The following is a 13162-nucleotide window of genomic DNA, read 5'->3' on the forward strand; positions in this document are numbered from 1 at the left end:
ACACACACACACACACACACACACACACACACACACACACACACACACACACACACACACACACACACACACACACACACTCAAAATGACACACTCAACCCGTTGTATCAAAACTAAGTGAATGGCTAGCTCGGAAAGTCAAATGCTCTGTTATCCCCTCCCAGCAAAAACAATCAGTGGAGATGCAGTGCCAACCGAAGCGCCCCCAGGGGTGCTGAAGCTTTCTCAGAAAAGGAGACAATCACACAAGCTAACTGCTCTGTTGTTTCTCCTTCTTCCATTACCGGCCTTTTATATCAAACTTGAAAACCAAAGAAACTCAGCGTGCGTGCATGTGTATGCGTGTGTGTGCGTGTGCGTGTGTGTGTGTGTGTAAGGATGCTTCTGCATGTGTGTGAGCACACATGCTTGTTATCCTCTGTCTGTTTGATCATTCTAACTGGGGTGGATTGGACTCTATTTCCGATTTAGAAGAATAAGCAGGCACAGTAGCTCAATAACAACATGAGGCCTCACTTAGTCGAATCACCGCATGATGAATGACTTTTGTTCTGCTGGGCTGAGATGATAAAATGGACGCCTTGTTCCTGTGATCAGTGGAGCTTAACTGCTACTTTGTGATATGATTATGTTCTGCATATTTTTACTCTTGAGGGAGGGAGAGGAAGTTATGTTCTGTACACACACCAGCCACTTCATTAGCAACAATCTAATGTCTTCCTGTACGACAGTTCTGCCATGATTTGAGGGATGGCGTACTTGTGCAGGCTAATCCAGAAGTTGGCATAGCCATTGATTGAATTAGAATTTTGGATTAATGTGGAAAGTAAGCTCTGTCAAAGAAAGGTTTATGTGACTTTTATTTAACGAGATAATATTCATTAATGAATGCCAATTTTGGCATTTTGAAGAACGGATGCTTTTGTTAGAAGTGCAAAGCTCATAATTTTTTAGGCTTTCTACAATGCTAGCATTCAACACAGGCAACTAAGCTAACTAGCAGTCAGCCTCCTGGTGGGGGGCCGACTCTAGGATGGATGGATATGGATGGATGAACGAATAAGTGTAACTCCCAAAAATATTGACATGTTCCTTTAAACCAGAGATAACGTGATGGCCCAGGCGGATGACAGGGAGGAGGGGCTTGTTGTGAAATTTCACGATGGCTGAAATGTTGATGGCCCTTTACATCAAGGCTTATGTTTTCTGGAATAGCTCATTAATCACGTTGCCATAGTGAGAGTGAGTTAGTAGAAGACAGAGGGTGGCCAGGCCTGTCAGCTGCAGGCTGGTATAATGAGGGCTAATGGATTGGGGAGGGTGGACATACACTCCAGTCCACAGACACTGTCTATGCACTGTGTACCGACAATGTGAGAGGAACTTTTTAAATCACATTTCTGATTTGCTCTACGGTTGGTTGCTCGGTGTCTCCCACCAGAGTTTCTATTGTATTACTAATCATGCACTGCCTCTGTCGTCCCCCCCAGGCTGTGAGCCCTCTGCAGGGTGGTGATGAGCAGTCACGGCAGCAGCAGCAGGGGAAGTGGCCAGCATGCTGACACTCCTCCCCCTCGTCACACCCCTGGACCCAAGCTGCAGGTGCAGCGCTCCCTCTCTCGTGACACCATCACCATCCACTTCTCTGCTCTGGGAAAGGAAGAAGACGATGAGGAGGAGGAGCTTTATGGTGTACCTGTTGGATCGGTTAGATCTGGATTCGACGGTGAGGCAAGTCCAGAAGTTTCAGGGGCAGACAACCTGTCTGTTGCTACAGGCTTGGAGGCGAAAGAGGAGCTACTGTTTGAATCTTCAGCTGTGCTCGCCGTTTCCTCCAGCAAGTCTCACTCACAAGCCCCCTCTCCAGCCATGACTATCATCCCCGCATCCACCGCCACCCACCTTAGCTCCACCCCTCCCGCCAGCTCCTCTTGGCCTTCTGATCGCCCTTCCGCCAACCCTCAATCCACAAGCTCCAGCACCTCCTCCCCTTGTAAGTCTGCATCACTGTCATCCTCCAAACCTTTCCTCAGCCTGGTCAGGTCCTTGTCCAATGACGTTGAGTCCAGAGAACCAACACCTCAGCCTACCACTGTTGCGCCAACACATGCACGTCACAGACACTTAATGAAGTCTTTTGTTAAATCTCTATCCACGGACTCTTCAAAGGAACATCAGGAAGGGTCTCTTCAACACTATCTTCATCATTCCCCCCATCAGCAGCAAGTGCAGGCATCCCAGCGGCCGCCTCGTAACATGCAACTCTTCAAACAATTCTCCCAGCCTCGCTTATCCTCCACCCCTGTCATTGCCAGTCAGGTAGGTGGAGACTCCAAAACAGCCCCCTCCTCTCCCATCATGTCCCCTGATGGTAGGTCCTTCTTTAAGGTTCAAGAGGTGGAGGCCAAGATTGAGGATACCAAGCGGCGGCTGTCAGAGGTGATGTCAGACCCCTTACAGCTTTTTAGTAAGATCATGGGGGATGAATCTGGCATGGCAGTAGTAGGAAGTGCTACTCATCGTGCCAAATTTCTGTCCTCCAGTGCATCAGAGCTCAGTGGCGTGACAGCGGTGAATGGGCACACAGAAGGTAACAACAATTACAGCATCAAGGAGGAGGAGGGGGCAGAAGGGGAAGACGAGGAGGAAACCCCTACAGGAAAGGGTCCTGACTCTGTCTTTTTCTCCTTTCCTTCATTGACACCAGCTTCAACTCTTACCCAGGCCTCCTCATCCACCTTCCCCAAGTCCCCATCTCTCACTTTGGGTCGTTGCTCTATGTCAGCCCTGGTAGCTCGACAGGAAGACGATGACTTCTGTGAACTTTACAGTGAAGATTTTGACTTATGTACTGATACAGAGACACCAGATGGGGATCATCCCGGATCCCGGCAGCTCTATACTGGAAGCACTGGGTTGTGTAGTGAACTTGATACAGAGGACGATGAGAAAGCAGAGGAAGAGGTAGCAGCTGTACCAGTGACTGGGCTTGTCTTCCTAACACAGTTGGTGTACTGGTATTTAGTACTTCCAGTGCCTCCATATGTATGTGCAGTGGTACATGGGATAGTAGCTGGATTTATGTTGGCCGTTCTGGTCCTTTGGCTATCTGCTCCTCGCCGATCTCCCTTGAGGACCAGGACAGGGAGGCGAAGGATAGAGCCATGGAATGTTGCTCAGCTGGATATCAAAGAACCAGGCATATTTAAGGTGAGAAAAATCGCAACGCTGATAAGTTTTTGCCTGTTGCTGTCTTGTTTTTTTGTTGTTTTTATAGAAATGGCAAAGATTTGCAGGATAACCAAGAGTCGCCTCACTGAGCTTCAGTTGTTCAGATTTGACACAAGTTGTTGATATCATTGGCGTAATGATATTGCAGTTGCACTTGCATGCACACATCCATCCATCCATTTACTACAGCTTATCCTATTAAAGGTCGTGGGGGGGCTGGAGCCTATCCCAGCGTCAACAGGTGAGAGGTGGGGTTCACCCTGGACAGGTCACCAGTCCATCACAGGACCAACACATAGAGACAGACAACCATGCACTCTCACAGTCACACCTACAGTCAATTTAGAGTATCAATCAGCCTCGTCCCCTCTTGATGTCTTTGGACTGTGGGAGGAAGCTGGAGTACCAGAGAGAACCCACACAGGAACAGGGAGAACATGGAGACTCCACACAGAAAGATCCTGTGATGGAGCCGGGGCTCGAACCTGGAACCTTCTTGCTGTGAGGTGACAGTGCTGACCACTGCACCACCGTGCCACCTGCATGCGAACAGAGGAAGCTATTAAAAATATGAAATATGTCAATATGTGGATTTGTTTAGCTAGAAATGTATCACATTCACATAAAAACACTCTATTTTCCTGAATTAATGACTTCATTATCTTTTTCATTCAGAAAAACACCATGGAACTTTTCAATTTTTTTGAAAAATTTCTAATTAATTCACAATACAGGATTTCTTTAAATGAAAATGATCACAAAACAGGACAAAAAAACCAACTGCTTTGTTATTTGAACAAATGAAATAATTAGAAAAAATGCTTCTGAATGTTTACAATCCAGCATTTGCCCACTTCTAGCAGGCAGCTTTATTATCCCCCATGAGACTTTGTCTGGTATCAGACACAAGGTGTTTTTTGCTCTACCCCTTTAACAACCTTACCTACTAGCCCAGCACTGAAATTTTGCCTGTATTTTAATTAACTGGCTTTGTTTACAGAACTTCCTCTTGTCGTCACCTTCCTAAGATAATTGCCTCAGTCGTTTTTTTGGGGCAATTTCTCAAACATCTCATTATGATGTTTTGTCTCCAGCTTTTTGTGTTTCCTGAAACACTTGAAAAAAATGACTCAGGCGATTATTTTAGGAAGGCGACAATATCAGAGGCTAACCACAGTTGCAACTTGAAATGTGGAAAGTGTAGAGATGTGTGTATGAGTTGGAGGGAGTTATATAAGTGAGTACCAAGCCGCTGAATGGGTGAAGCCTCCAGCTGGAGGGCACAGCCGTTCCTGAATGGGAGCCCTGCATTCATGTAGAACATAGTAAACATATAGACCTTAAAGCGGGAAAATGTAAAGTAGAACAGAAAACAATACAAGATCTCACAGTAACATCAAGTCAAATATATAGTTCACAATGGAAGAAATCAGTGGGCCAATTTTAGAAATTAACTGCAGAAATCACATCAAACTTATAACCTCAAATCTGTCGTGTTTGATGCTTGCATTGATATATTCAGTAAGTGTCAATGACAACTCTCCCCCTCCGCACACACACCATGTCCCAGGGCTGGATGAATGAGATCCACAGCTACGACCCGGAGATGTACCACGCCACCCTGACCCACTCTGTTTACGTCCGTCTGGAGGGCACCGTCCTGCGTCTGTCCAAACCCAACAGGAACATCTCCCGCCGTGCTGCACACAACGAGCCTAAACCTGACGTCACCTACATCAGCCAGAAGATCTACGACCTGACCGACAGCAAGGTGTTGCATGCAGTTGTGCTCATCAGAAATAAAAAAAAGACATTTAAATTCTGTCAGCCATACCAGGGTAAAGGTGTGTGTGTCTTTGCTGGCTAAGTATAATCCGAACAGATTGTGTCATCATGCACATGTCCCCTCATACTGAATTTGCCTTTGCCTGGGTGCATGTTGCTAATTGGTCATGTTTAGTGACAAAGCTACTCGTTCTCAGAGTCTCATGCTGTGTCAGTGACCTTGATCATGGCTGTGCGACTCGTGTGATATAACTTTTCCATATCTGAAAGCAGGACAAGAAGGAGTCATTCTGTTGTCTGTGTATTGTGGAGATAATGGGTCATCATAGTTTCCCAAATGACCATGCGTCTTCTCTTCTGCAACTAAATGGCTGACTGAAATGCCGTTTACAATCATGACTGTTAAAGGAGAGCTCCCAACTCTTTGCCTTCCAAACTAGAGCCAGACAAGAACATAGATCCCTTTCTCTCCCGAGTCCCACAGAGACTAGCTGACTACTAGTTAGCTTACTGCAATGAATGGAAATGAATGGTAAGTGTTTGCATGCCTCAGTCCAAAATCATCAGCATCAGATCGCTAAAGTTCAAGGTCTTGGTTTGTCCCGGATCAACCTCTGTTCCAAAGTCAGTCATGACTGGATTGGATTGGAATTTATTTTTAACATGTAGGAAAAAATAACTAGATGAATAAATTAAAAATAGCAAAATGGTCACACAGACAATAATATTGCACACAATAAAAGGCAAAACACAATACAACATTGTTAACCTTATCATGTATGAAAAGGTAGTTCCGCTTATAGTCATTTCAAATTATGTCATGATAAATGTTATTTACAACCCACATTAAATTCATGGAGAAAAGTGTATTTGATGACTTAAAGCAGAGGAATACGAAGCTGCACATCCCCTACCATTCATTGCATGAAGCTAGCTAGCTTAGGGTTAGCCACTCTCTGGGGTCTGAGCTTTGTAGGAAATGGCGAATCAGCATATTTTACAAAAGGTTGACATTTTCCATCTAATGTTTTATTAAATTCTTCTTGCGGTGAACATTTCACATCACGAAACTACTTTTGTGGATATACACTTCAAATGCTACCATTACAACTACTAAGATCATCATATTGTTGAGTATATGAATTCATTCTCTCTGCCCCCCCCCCACCACCACCACATAGATTTATCTGGTGCCACACAGCCTGGCGAGGAAGAGAGTTTGGAACAAGAAATATCCCATTTGCATTGAGCTGGCCAAGCAGGAGGACTTCATGTCCAAAGCTCAGGGGGAGAAGCCAGAAGGTGGGGAGGACAAATCAACAATGATGGGTGAGAAACTAGAACGAACCGACAAGATCGAGAAAGGTGATGGATCTGGAGCAGTAGAGGAGTCCAAGAGACCAACTTCTGGAGGAGGGGATCTGACAATCTACCTGTTTGGGAGGACGGGTCGGGAAAAGGAGGAATGGTTCCGAAGATTTCTTCTGGCGTCTCGATTAAAGTCTGAAGCAAGAGGTGTCAGTCTGCCAAGCATCTGCAAGAGTGGTCAGTCTAACCCACTGAGATACAAGCGCACTTGTGTATGTGGGTTTATCCTCTGTGCCCACTCCTTTCACACATGTATTTGAGAATGTAACTGCATAGCCATCAGATCTTTTTCATAAACTCCAGCTTAGGGACCGCCAATTCCCTCAACTGAGTGAACAGATGAATATGAATGGGTCAGTAGGATTACATGCACAGAGGAGCAGCACTGAATCGACTGTGGGATATAAGCCTTCAAGGATGAGGCCCAGTTCAGAGGGAAACACTGGCACAGTGTGGGTCTTATCAGTGGTAGAGGCAAGTGCTGGGAGAACAGGATTACTGGAAAGATGATATAAATGAGCTGTGTTGTGGATCTACACAGCAATTATCATCTCTGTGTATTTTAAAGACATCATTTTCCCTCTGCTATTTTTAGCCTTCCAGCCCTCCCACAGTCGCAGCAGCAGTAACCAGTCTGGCGGAGCCCTGGAGGCTGACAGCAGGAGCAGCAGCCGCGGAAGCTTGGAAGAGCTGTGCCACCCCCAGTCTCGCCACAGGGAGACCTCCTCTGCTCTCTCATCTGGTTCTTCTGGAGGGGTGAAGCAGAAGATGCTGTTGGACTATCATGTCTACATGGCCAAGTATGTCAACCCCCAGCCTCCACCGAGAAGCCCAACTGCCACCGACAGCCCTGGACACAGCCCTGAGAGCAGCCCCAAAACTAACAAAAAGGTAATTGAAAAGAAGTACAACTGCTTGGAAGTACAGACCCCCAGCTGGCCCCCCAAAACCTGGCATTTACTCCAGGTCGCATTTTAGTAATTTAATTATTTGTAGATGTGTTGGGAAACAGAGAAGAGTTGGAAGAATGTGACACGTGCATCCAGTGCTATAATGAGATGGGGGCTGGATCAGAACAGAGTAAACAAAGAGCTCCAGTTGAAAGAATTCTTCTTCTTCTTCTTCTTCTTCTCCTCCTCCTCCTCCTTCTTCTTCTCCTCTTAGCAGCTCTTTTGAACTGCTATTGTGGGCTTAAAAGCAGGGTGGGCCAGAACCCTGGTATTGTTTCTGCTGGCTCACTGCAATGATAGTGGCGCTAAAAATAGAACAGGATGTAATCAATTTTATCGGCAATGCTTGTGTGTACCCTTTTGACATGTCAAAATGGCTTTTATGAGAAGAGGTTATCAGGAGGTGGGAGAGACAGCTTCACGCCTGTCGGAAACACACAGATAACTAAACATAGAAAGAATTTTGACCACTAAAGGCTATATTCAGAAATCATTTGGCGTAAATTGGTAGTAGGCACAGTACAAACATGAATGTAACAGTTTAGAGTTACACAGTAGAGCAGAAAATGTGATTAAATGGCAACATGCACACTATTTAGACTTGCAAACATGTCAACAAGCATTTCATTCTTGATTTTTCAGGAGGAACACACATTTTGCTCATTTGCAACAGAACTCAGCTGTGTGGCCTTGTTGTACATCGTGACCCTGTGTCAAAATCTTTTATTTAGCTTACTCACATTCCCAAATAAAGGCGCAAATAATGTCAAACCTGTGCCATAGCGAACACACTATATACATCTGTTTGAACCCCAGTTTACCAGTTTGATACCTATTATATCTGTTGTATGTAAAAGAAATTAAAGTAACAGTATGTACTTGTGTGTCCCTCAGATACACCTCAGTTCAGAGGAGGCTGTGGAGCCTGAGGCCTGGGTCAATGCTTTTCTAGGAAGGATATTCTGGGACTTCCTGGGAGAGAAATACTGGGCTAATGTTGTCTCCAAAAAGATCCAAATGAAGCTCAGTAAGATCAGGGTGAGTATTTGTACCAGTTAGCACAACTTGATATCAAAAGTTTAAAAAAAAAAAAAGTTGCATGGCTTGTAAAATCTGAAGCTTTATCTGTGTTTCAGCTGCCGTATGTTATGAATGAGCTCACTTTGACAGAGCTAGACATGGGCTTTTCTATTCCAAAGATCCTCCATGCCTCCAAACCCTCTGTGGACCACCAAGGTAGGAAGAGAAACGCCAGTAGGTATGTCGTGTTTTTCACAGGTTGGTCTGGGTGGTCCACTGTAGCCTGAGACGTGGTATTTTTCACTCTCATTTCTTGTATTTCTCATTCGTCATTTCTTCCTTTTTGTTGTGAACATCTTTCTTCTCCCTGAATTAGAGACCCCTCTTTCCTCTGCATGCCTCACTCTATTAAGCTGCAATAATTAAACTTCATGTCTTGGGTTCCACTCATCTGTTACTGAGACATTGACTCACTTAGCCTCCTGCCTGCCTTCAGCCTCTGCAAAGACACTGGGGTAAGGCATAGGCTTTAATCCTTACCAGAAGTGACTCATGGAGGAAGAGAGTAGGGCTTCAAGTGGAAGAAAAGCAGGTTGATGGAGTGACGTTTCAGTTATTTAGTATTTTCAAGCTTGGAACCCAGGAAAGATATTTTCTGAGGGTGTTTCGATATATACTTTTAGCTTCATTATAAAAACATTGACATGGTAAATCATTTGTTATTCAGTCGTAGGAGCCAGCCGTGAGTCATTCTCCTGTTGGCCATATTTCCATGGCTGACTCTGCAATGCTTATTAATGTGTTCTGCCTGAACCTGGAGTACACACCCACCCGTAGAGATGCACTCACCAAGCCCCAATGTGATCCCGGCACTTAATTAGTCCTGGGGGAACGTCAGCTCCAGCAGAGCAGAGCTGCAAACCTGCATCGACTAAACAGGATGTGTTTTGATAGTATTTAAGCTACGTCTGGTGATATTCTATGTTGTTTCATTGGAAGCAAATGCTATGTGAAGACAAAAACTATCATTATGTTATCTGTCTGTTATCTTACCTCCAGTCCTACTGGTTCCCGCTGAAGGTTCTAACCTTTTGGAAATTAAGCTTATTCACAACCCTTCCCAAAACCAGGAGATGAGACTCACTGACTGCTAGTTAGCTTAGCACAATGACTGTTAATGGATGGGCAGGCTAGCATACCTCTGGTTTACCCACTGAGCTTCCAAAAGCTGCAGTCCCTCTTCTGTGTATTCTGGTATGACTAGATATGAATCAGGGTCTTGGTTTGTTAGTTGCAGTCGCTATACTAGATAGCAACAAATTTTTACTTTTGTCAGCCAAAGTTCGGAGGAGCTGCATCAAATCTCTGAGCCCAGTCAGAAAAGTAGTAACCAACAATGTATCTCAATCAAAAATGACCATCTCTTGTCATTTTCATTTTAAATATTAATTTCATTGCAAATGCTCTGCACAACCTTCATTATAGTAATACAGGCGAAGACTGTTTTTGACAAAAGTATTTGATGAGTTTTGACACAGGTATGCTAGCCTGCTCTCCACTAGCATTCATGGTGCTAAGCTAACAAGCTGTCAGACAATCTCTCCTCCCTACTGCACTCACAAAGCAGACACGGTAGACATTTTTAGAATTTTAATGTCCTTTTTGGTCATGTCACCAAACAAGAGTAAACAGTGGGGGACTATGTTCAGTCAGTGTATCTGATATCACTACGCTGGTATTGTTCTGGGAACATTGGTGTTTATAGGTTTATGATGTTCCGGGCACAACATCGACATGATGATAGATTTAGTGTAGTACTGAGTATTTACAGCAACGTACAGCAGAGCGGAGTAGCTTCAGTCCTTTAATGGGATTTGCTGTTTTTAGTCAAATGTAGCGTTTCACCACCCTGTAAGGTTAAATTGAGATATTACTATGCTTCTGTGACAATGCTGTGGAGAGTTTCCGGCAATTTGATTGGGAGCTATTTAATCCACACATGGAGCTGGGCATTATTGGCATTATTAATCATTTGAGTATAATTGCTGATGACTTGATGTGTGCTAATTTAAATAAATATGGTTGATACGATTTGTATGTAGGGGAAAACATTAATATGATATCATAGCCAAACAAAAATTCATTAAAATCCCTTTGATATACCTAGAAAATAATAGGTGCTACAAAGTATCTCCTAACTTGATGTGAAGGCACACGCGCATGGGGTGCACCAGTGCTGCAGATGCAGTATGTTGACATGAAATGATTAGCAGTCCAAACTGCTTCCCCCTGCTGTCTTCTGCTATCGTTCATGGTTGGACTTAACACAGTCTCTGAGCTTCTCATTGACACCGATGCCACTTGCAAATCAATACGCATTATGAGCGGTGGATAATGGAGGAGGAAGGAGGTGAGACAGAGGAAGAACAGAGACCTCTCATCAGTCCTAGAGGATTCACTGAGCAAAAAGCAGAAGTCTTGAAATTGTTGCCTCCTGAGGAGCGTGACGTGTGAACAGGAAGCGGTGTGGTAAACTCAACCGATGAGCAGGCAGAGCTGACCTTTGGTAGGTCTCCTTTTTTGGCAGAAGTGCGGGGAAGTGTAGAGAAATAGCTGCCCACTAGGTATGAGATCATGGTAAAAAAACCATCTTGCCAAGTTGCAGGCTATGTGTATGTGTCCAAAAACCACCAGTGGTTGGAGCCAATCAGCATCACTGAGGGGATACGTGTGGTTTAGGTTTAACAGCAGCCACAGTATTTCTTAGGAAGAAGAGCGCTGGAGAATTTGCTCAATGGAAAAGTTTTTCTCCTTCTTCTGACTGGCTTTCACTCCTATGTTATTTCAGCCATGGGATTGGTTGAAGTGAGCGACGTCAATCAACAGTTTGTTCATCCAATCACCTGGCTAGCGTTATTTATTTATTTATTTGTTTTTTGTAAGTCTGCCCATTTCCTCATAGCTATGTCTCAGATTGTTGTTGTTGTGATTGATTGAATCATCTCACATGTCAGGTTTTGGCTATTTGGAGAACATAGCATTTATTTTGTAAATATCAATTTTTTAAAAAAAAGTGGAAATACCTGCAGACCTGCTGCGAGCCACAAAATCGGTCCCTCTAGAAAAATCACAGTTCAGATAAAAAATTTTTAAAAAAAAGCAAAATCAGCTAACTCTGTGCACTACATTGGGGCCCGCATGTTTTCAAAAATTCCAGCACTTAACATCACAAATAGTTGGCAAGTTTTGATGCAAAAAGTTGGAAAATGTTGCATTTTATGTCAATAAGGGTACAGCAGGTTTGTCAAGGTGACGTCCATTCCAAGGTGGGAATTTCACAACGCTCCCTGACACGTCATCGCTTCACGTGCGCGTGTGTAAACGAAGAAATCAAGTTCTTTTTGGAGAAGAGCCACGGCAAAATCAAGCGTTTTTCACCACAAAAAACAAATGCAGCATAAATCCTGGGGGGACTGCAAAAAGGTTTGGGTCGTTTCTTGATTTGGAAAATGGAATACACAGCCGGATTTATACCTCATGCACACCAACAAGCTTGTTAATGGCAGGTTTGGTTCCCAAGCTTCCAGGGTACATTTAGAGGCATATGTAAGATCAGTCGGAGCTCGCAAAATATCATCAACGTAGCAACATTTTATGAAAATCAGAAAAATAAAAGCTTGATGTTGATGCATATTCAAAGGGCCTACATTATCAGTCCCATTGGAATGGGAACCCATGTTTTTTTGTATTAAATTAGAGATTAAATATAACACTATACGGTAACTTTATGATGTCAACACTCATTGTTTTAAATTAATCTCATACTCCTGATTATGTGTAAAATAATAATATTGAAGCCCGTTCTGTTGCCGTATGTCCTGTTTGTCCAGGTCTCTGGTTTGATCTGGAGGTCTCCTACACCGGCTCCTTCCTCATGACACTGGAGACCAAGATGAACCTGGCACGTCTGGGGAAGGAGGGGGAGGGGCTCGGGGAGCATGGAAAGGAGTGGTGAGGCTTTCAATTACATTTCTCCATGGAACTTTTTTAATGCAACTTCTTTTCTTTTTTTTTTAACTCCGCCGTAACTAAAATATTTGAAAGATGAATATTTACTGCTCAAAGAGCTCTGAGTGATTAGATATATCTATTTGTTTGGAGCCATATTGGTTGTCACATCTCCATCTGCTTTTTTCACAATTCCTCCCCTTTTTCCTCTTGGCTCTTCTTGCTTTCTCTTTATAAACTAATTCTTTCTCTGGATGCTTGCCAATGTGGATTTGTCCAGTGAATGGTGAGTTTGGAAAGTGGAGCTCTGGAAGAAAGTTCTGAGGAGATTCATTTCCTGTGATTAATTTGAGTAGAGACATGGAGTGTTTTGATTGTTAATGGTGTAAAGCAAAAAGCCTGACTTTGAAGCAACAAGTGTGTGTGTGTGTGTGTGTGTGTGTGTGTGTGTGTGTGTGTGTGTGTGTGTGTGTGTGTGTGTGTGTGTGTCAGGTCCAGGCCTCGGACTTACTGTCTGGCAGACAGTGATGAAGAATCATCCAGCGCTGGCTCCTCCGACGAGGAGGATCCCCCAGATCTCCTCAGTGATAAAGCTGTCCTGCCTGGAGGCGAGGGGTGAGCGAACGTCTCTTTATGACAAAATCAACACACACGTGAAAATGTGCAGAAAACGATTTATAATGAGGTGCTGACGCAGAACGTTCTGCCCTTTGCTGCATTAACGTAGCACCCAGTCACTCTCCACCGTGGGTGCTGAGGAACAGGACATGCTGTTGTGAATAAATTATGAATCTGACTCA

At 44.0% G+C, this 13162-nt stretch overlaps 1 protein-coding gene across 5 annotated transcripts in view; it reads left to right on the plus strand.

Annotated features, from left to right (window-relative positions):
• The window catches only part of tex2 (testis expressed 2), a 52745-nt gene that overhangs the window by 37833 nt on the left and 1750 nt on the right, over positions 1-13162 (plus strand). For 4 of the 5 annotated variants that reach the window (XM_086185991.1, XM_086185989.1, XM_086185988.1 and 1 more), the window contains 8 exons: positions 1491-3210; positions 4802-5002; positions 6198-6561; positions 6980-7275; positions 8229-8372; positions 8471-8570; positions 12245-12365; positions 12855-12977. In XM_086185991.1, the coding sequence (XP_086042117.1) occupies positions 1516-3210; positions 4802-5002; positions 6198-6561; positions 6980-7275; positions 8229-8372; positions 8471-8570; positions 12245-12365; positions 12855-12977 (3044 nt within the window). In that variant the 5' untranslated portion in view covers positions 1491-1515. The remainder of the gene's footprint in view (positions 1-1490; positions 3211-4801; positions 5003-6197; positions 6562-6979; positions 7276-8228; positions 8373-8470; positions 8571-12244; positions 12366-12854; positions 12978-13162) is intronic. The other variant, XM_086185992.1, reaches the window with a different exon arrangement.

This window comes from Aulostomus chinensis, chromosome 18, assembly GCF_037954235.1.
Source record: "Aulostomus chinensis isolate RoL2024-O1b breed Wild chromosome 18, RoL_Achi_v1.0, whole genome shotgun sequence".
NCBI classification, from domain to species: domain Eukaryota; kingdom Metazoa; phylum Chordata; class Actinopteri; order Syngnathiformes; family Aulostomidae; genus Aulostomus; species Aulostomus chinensis.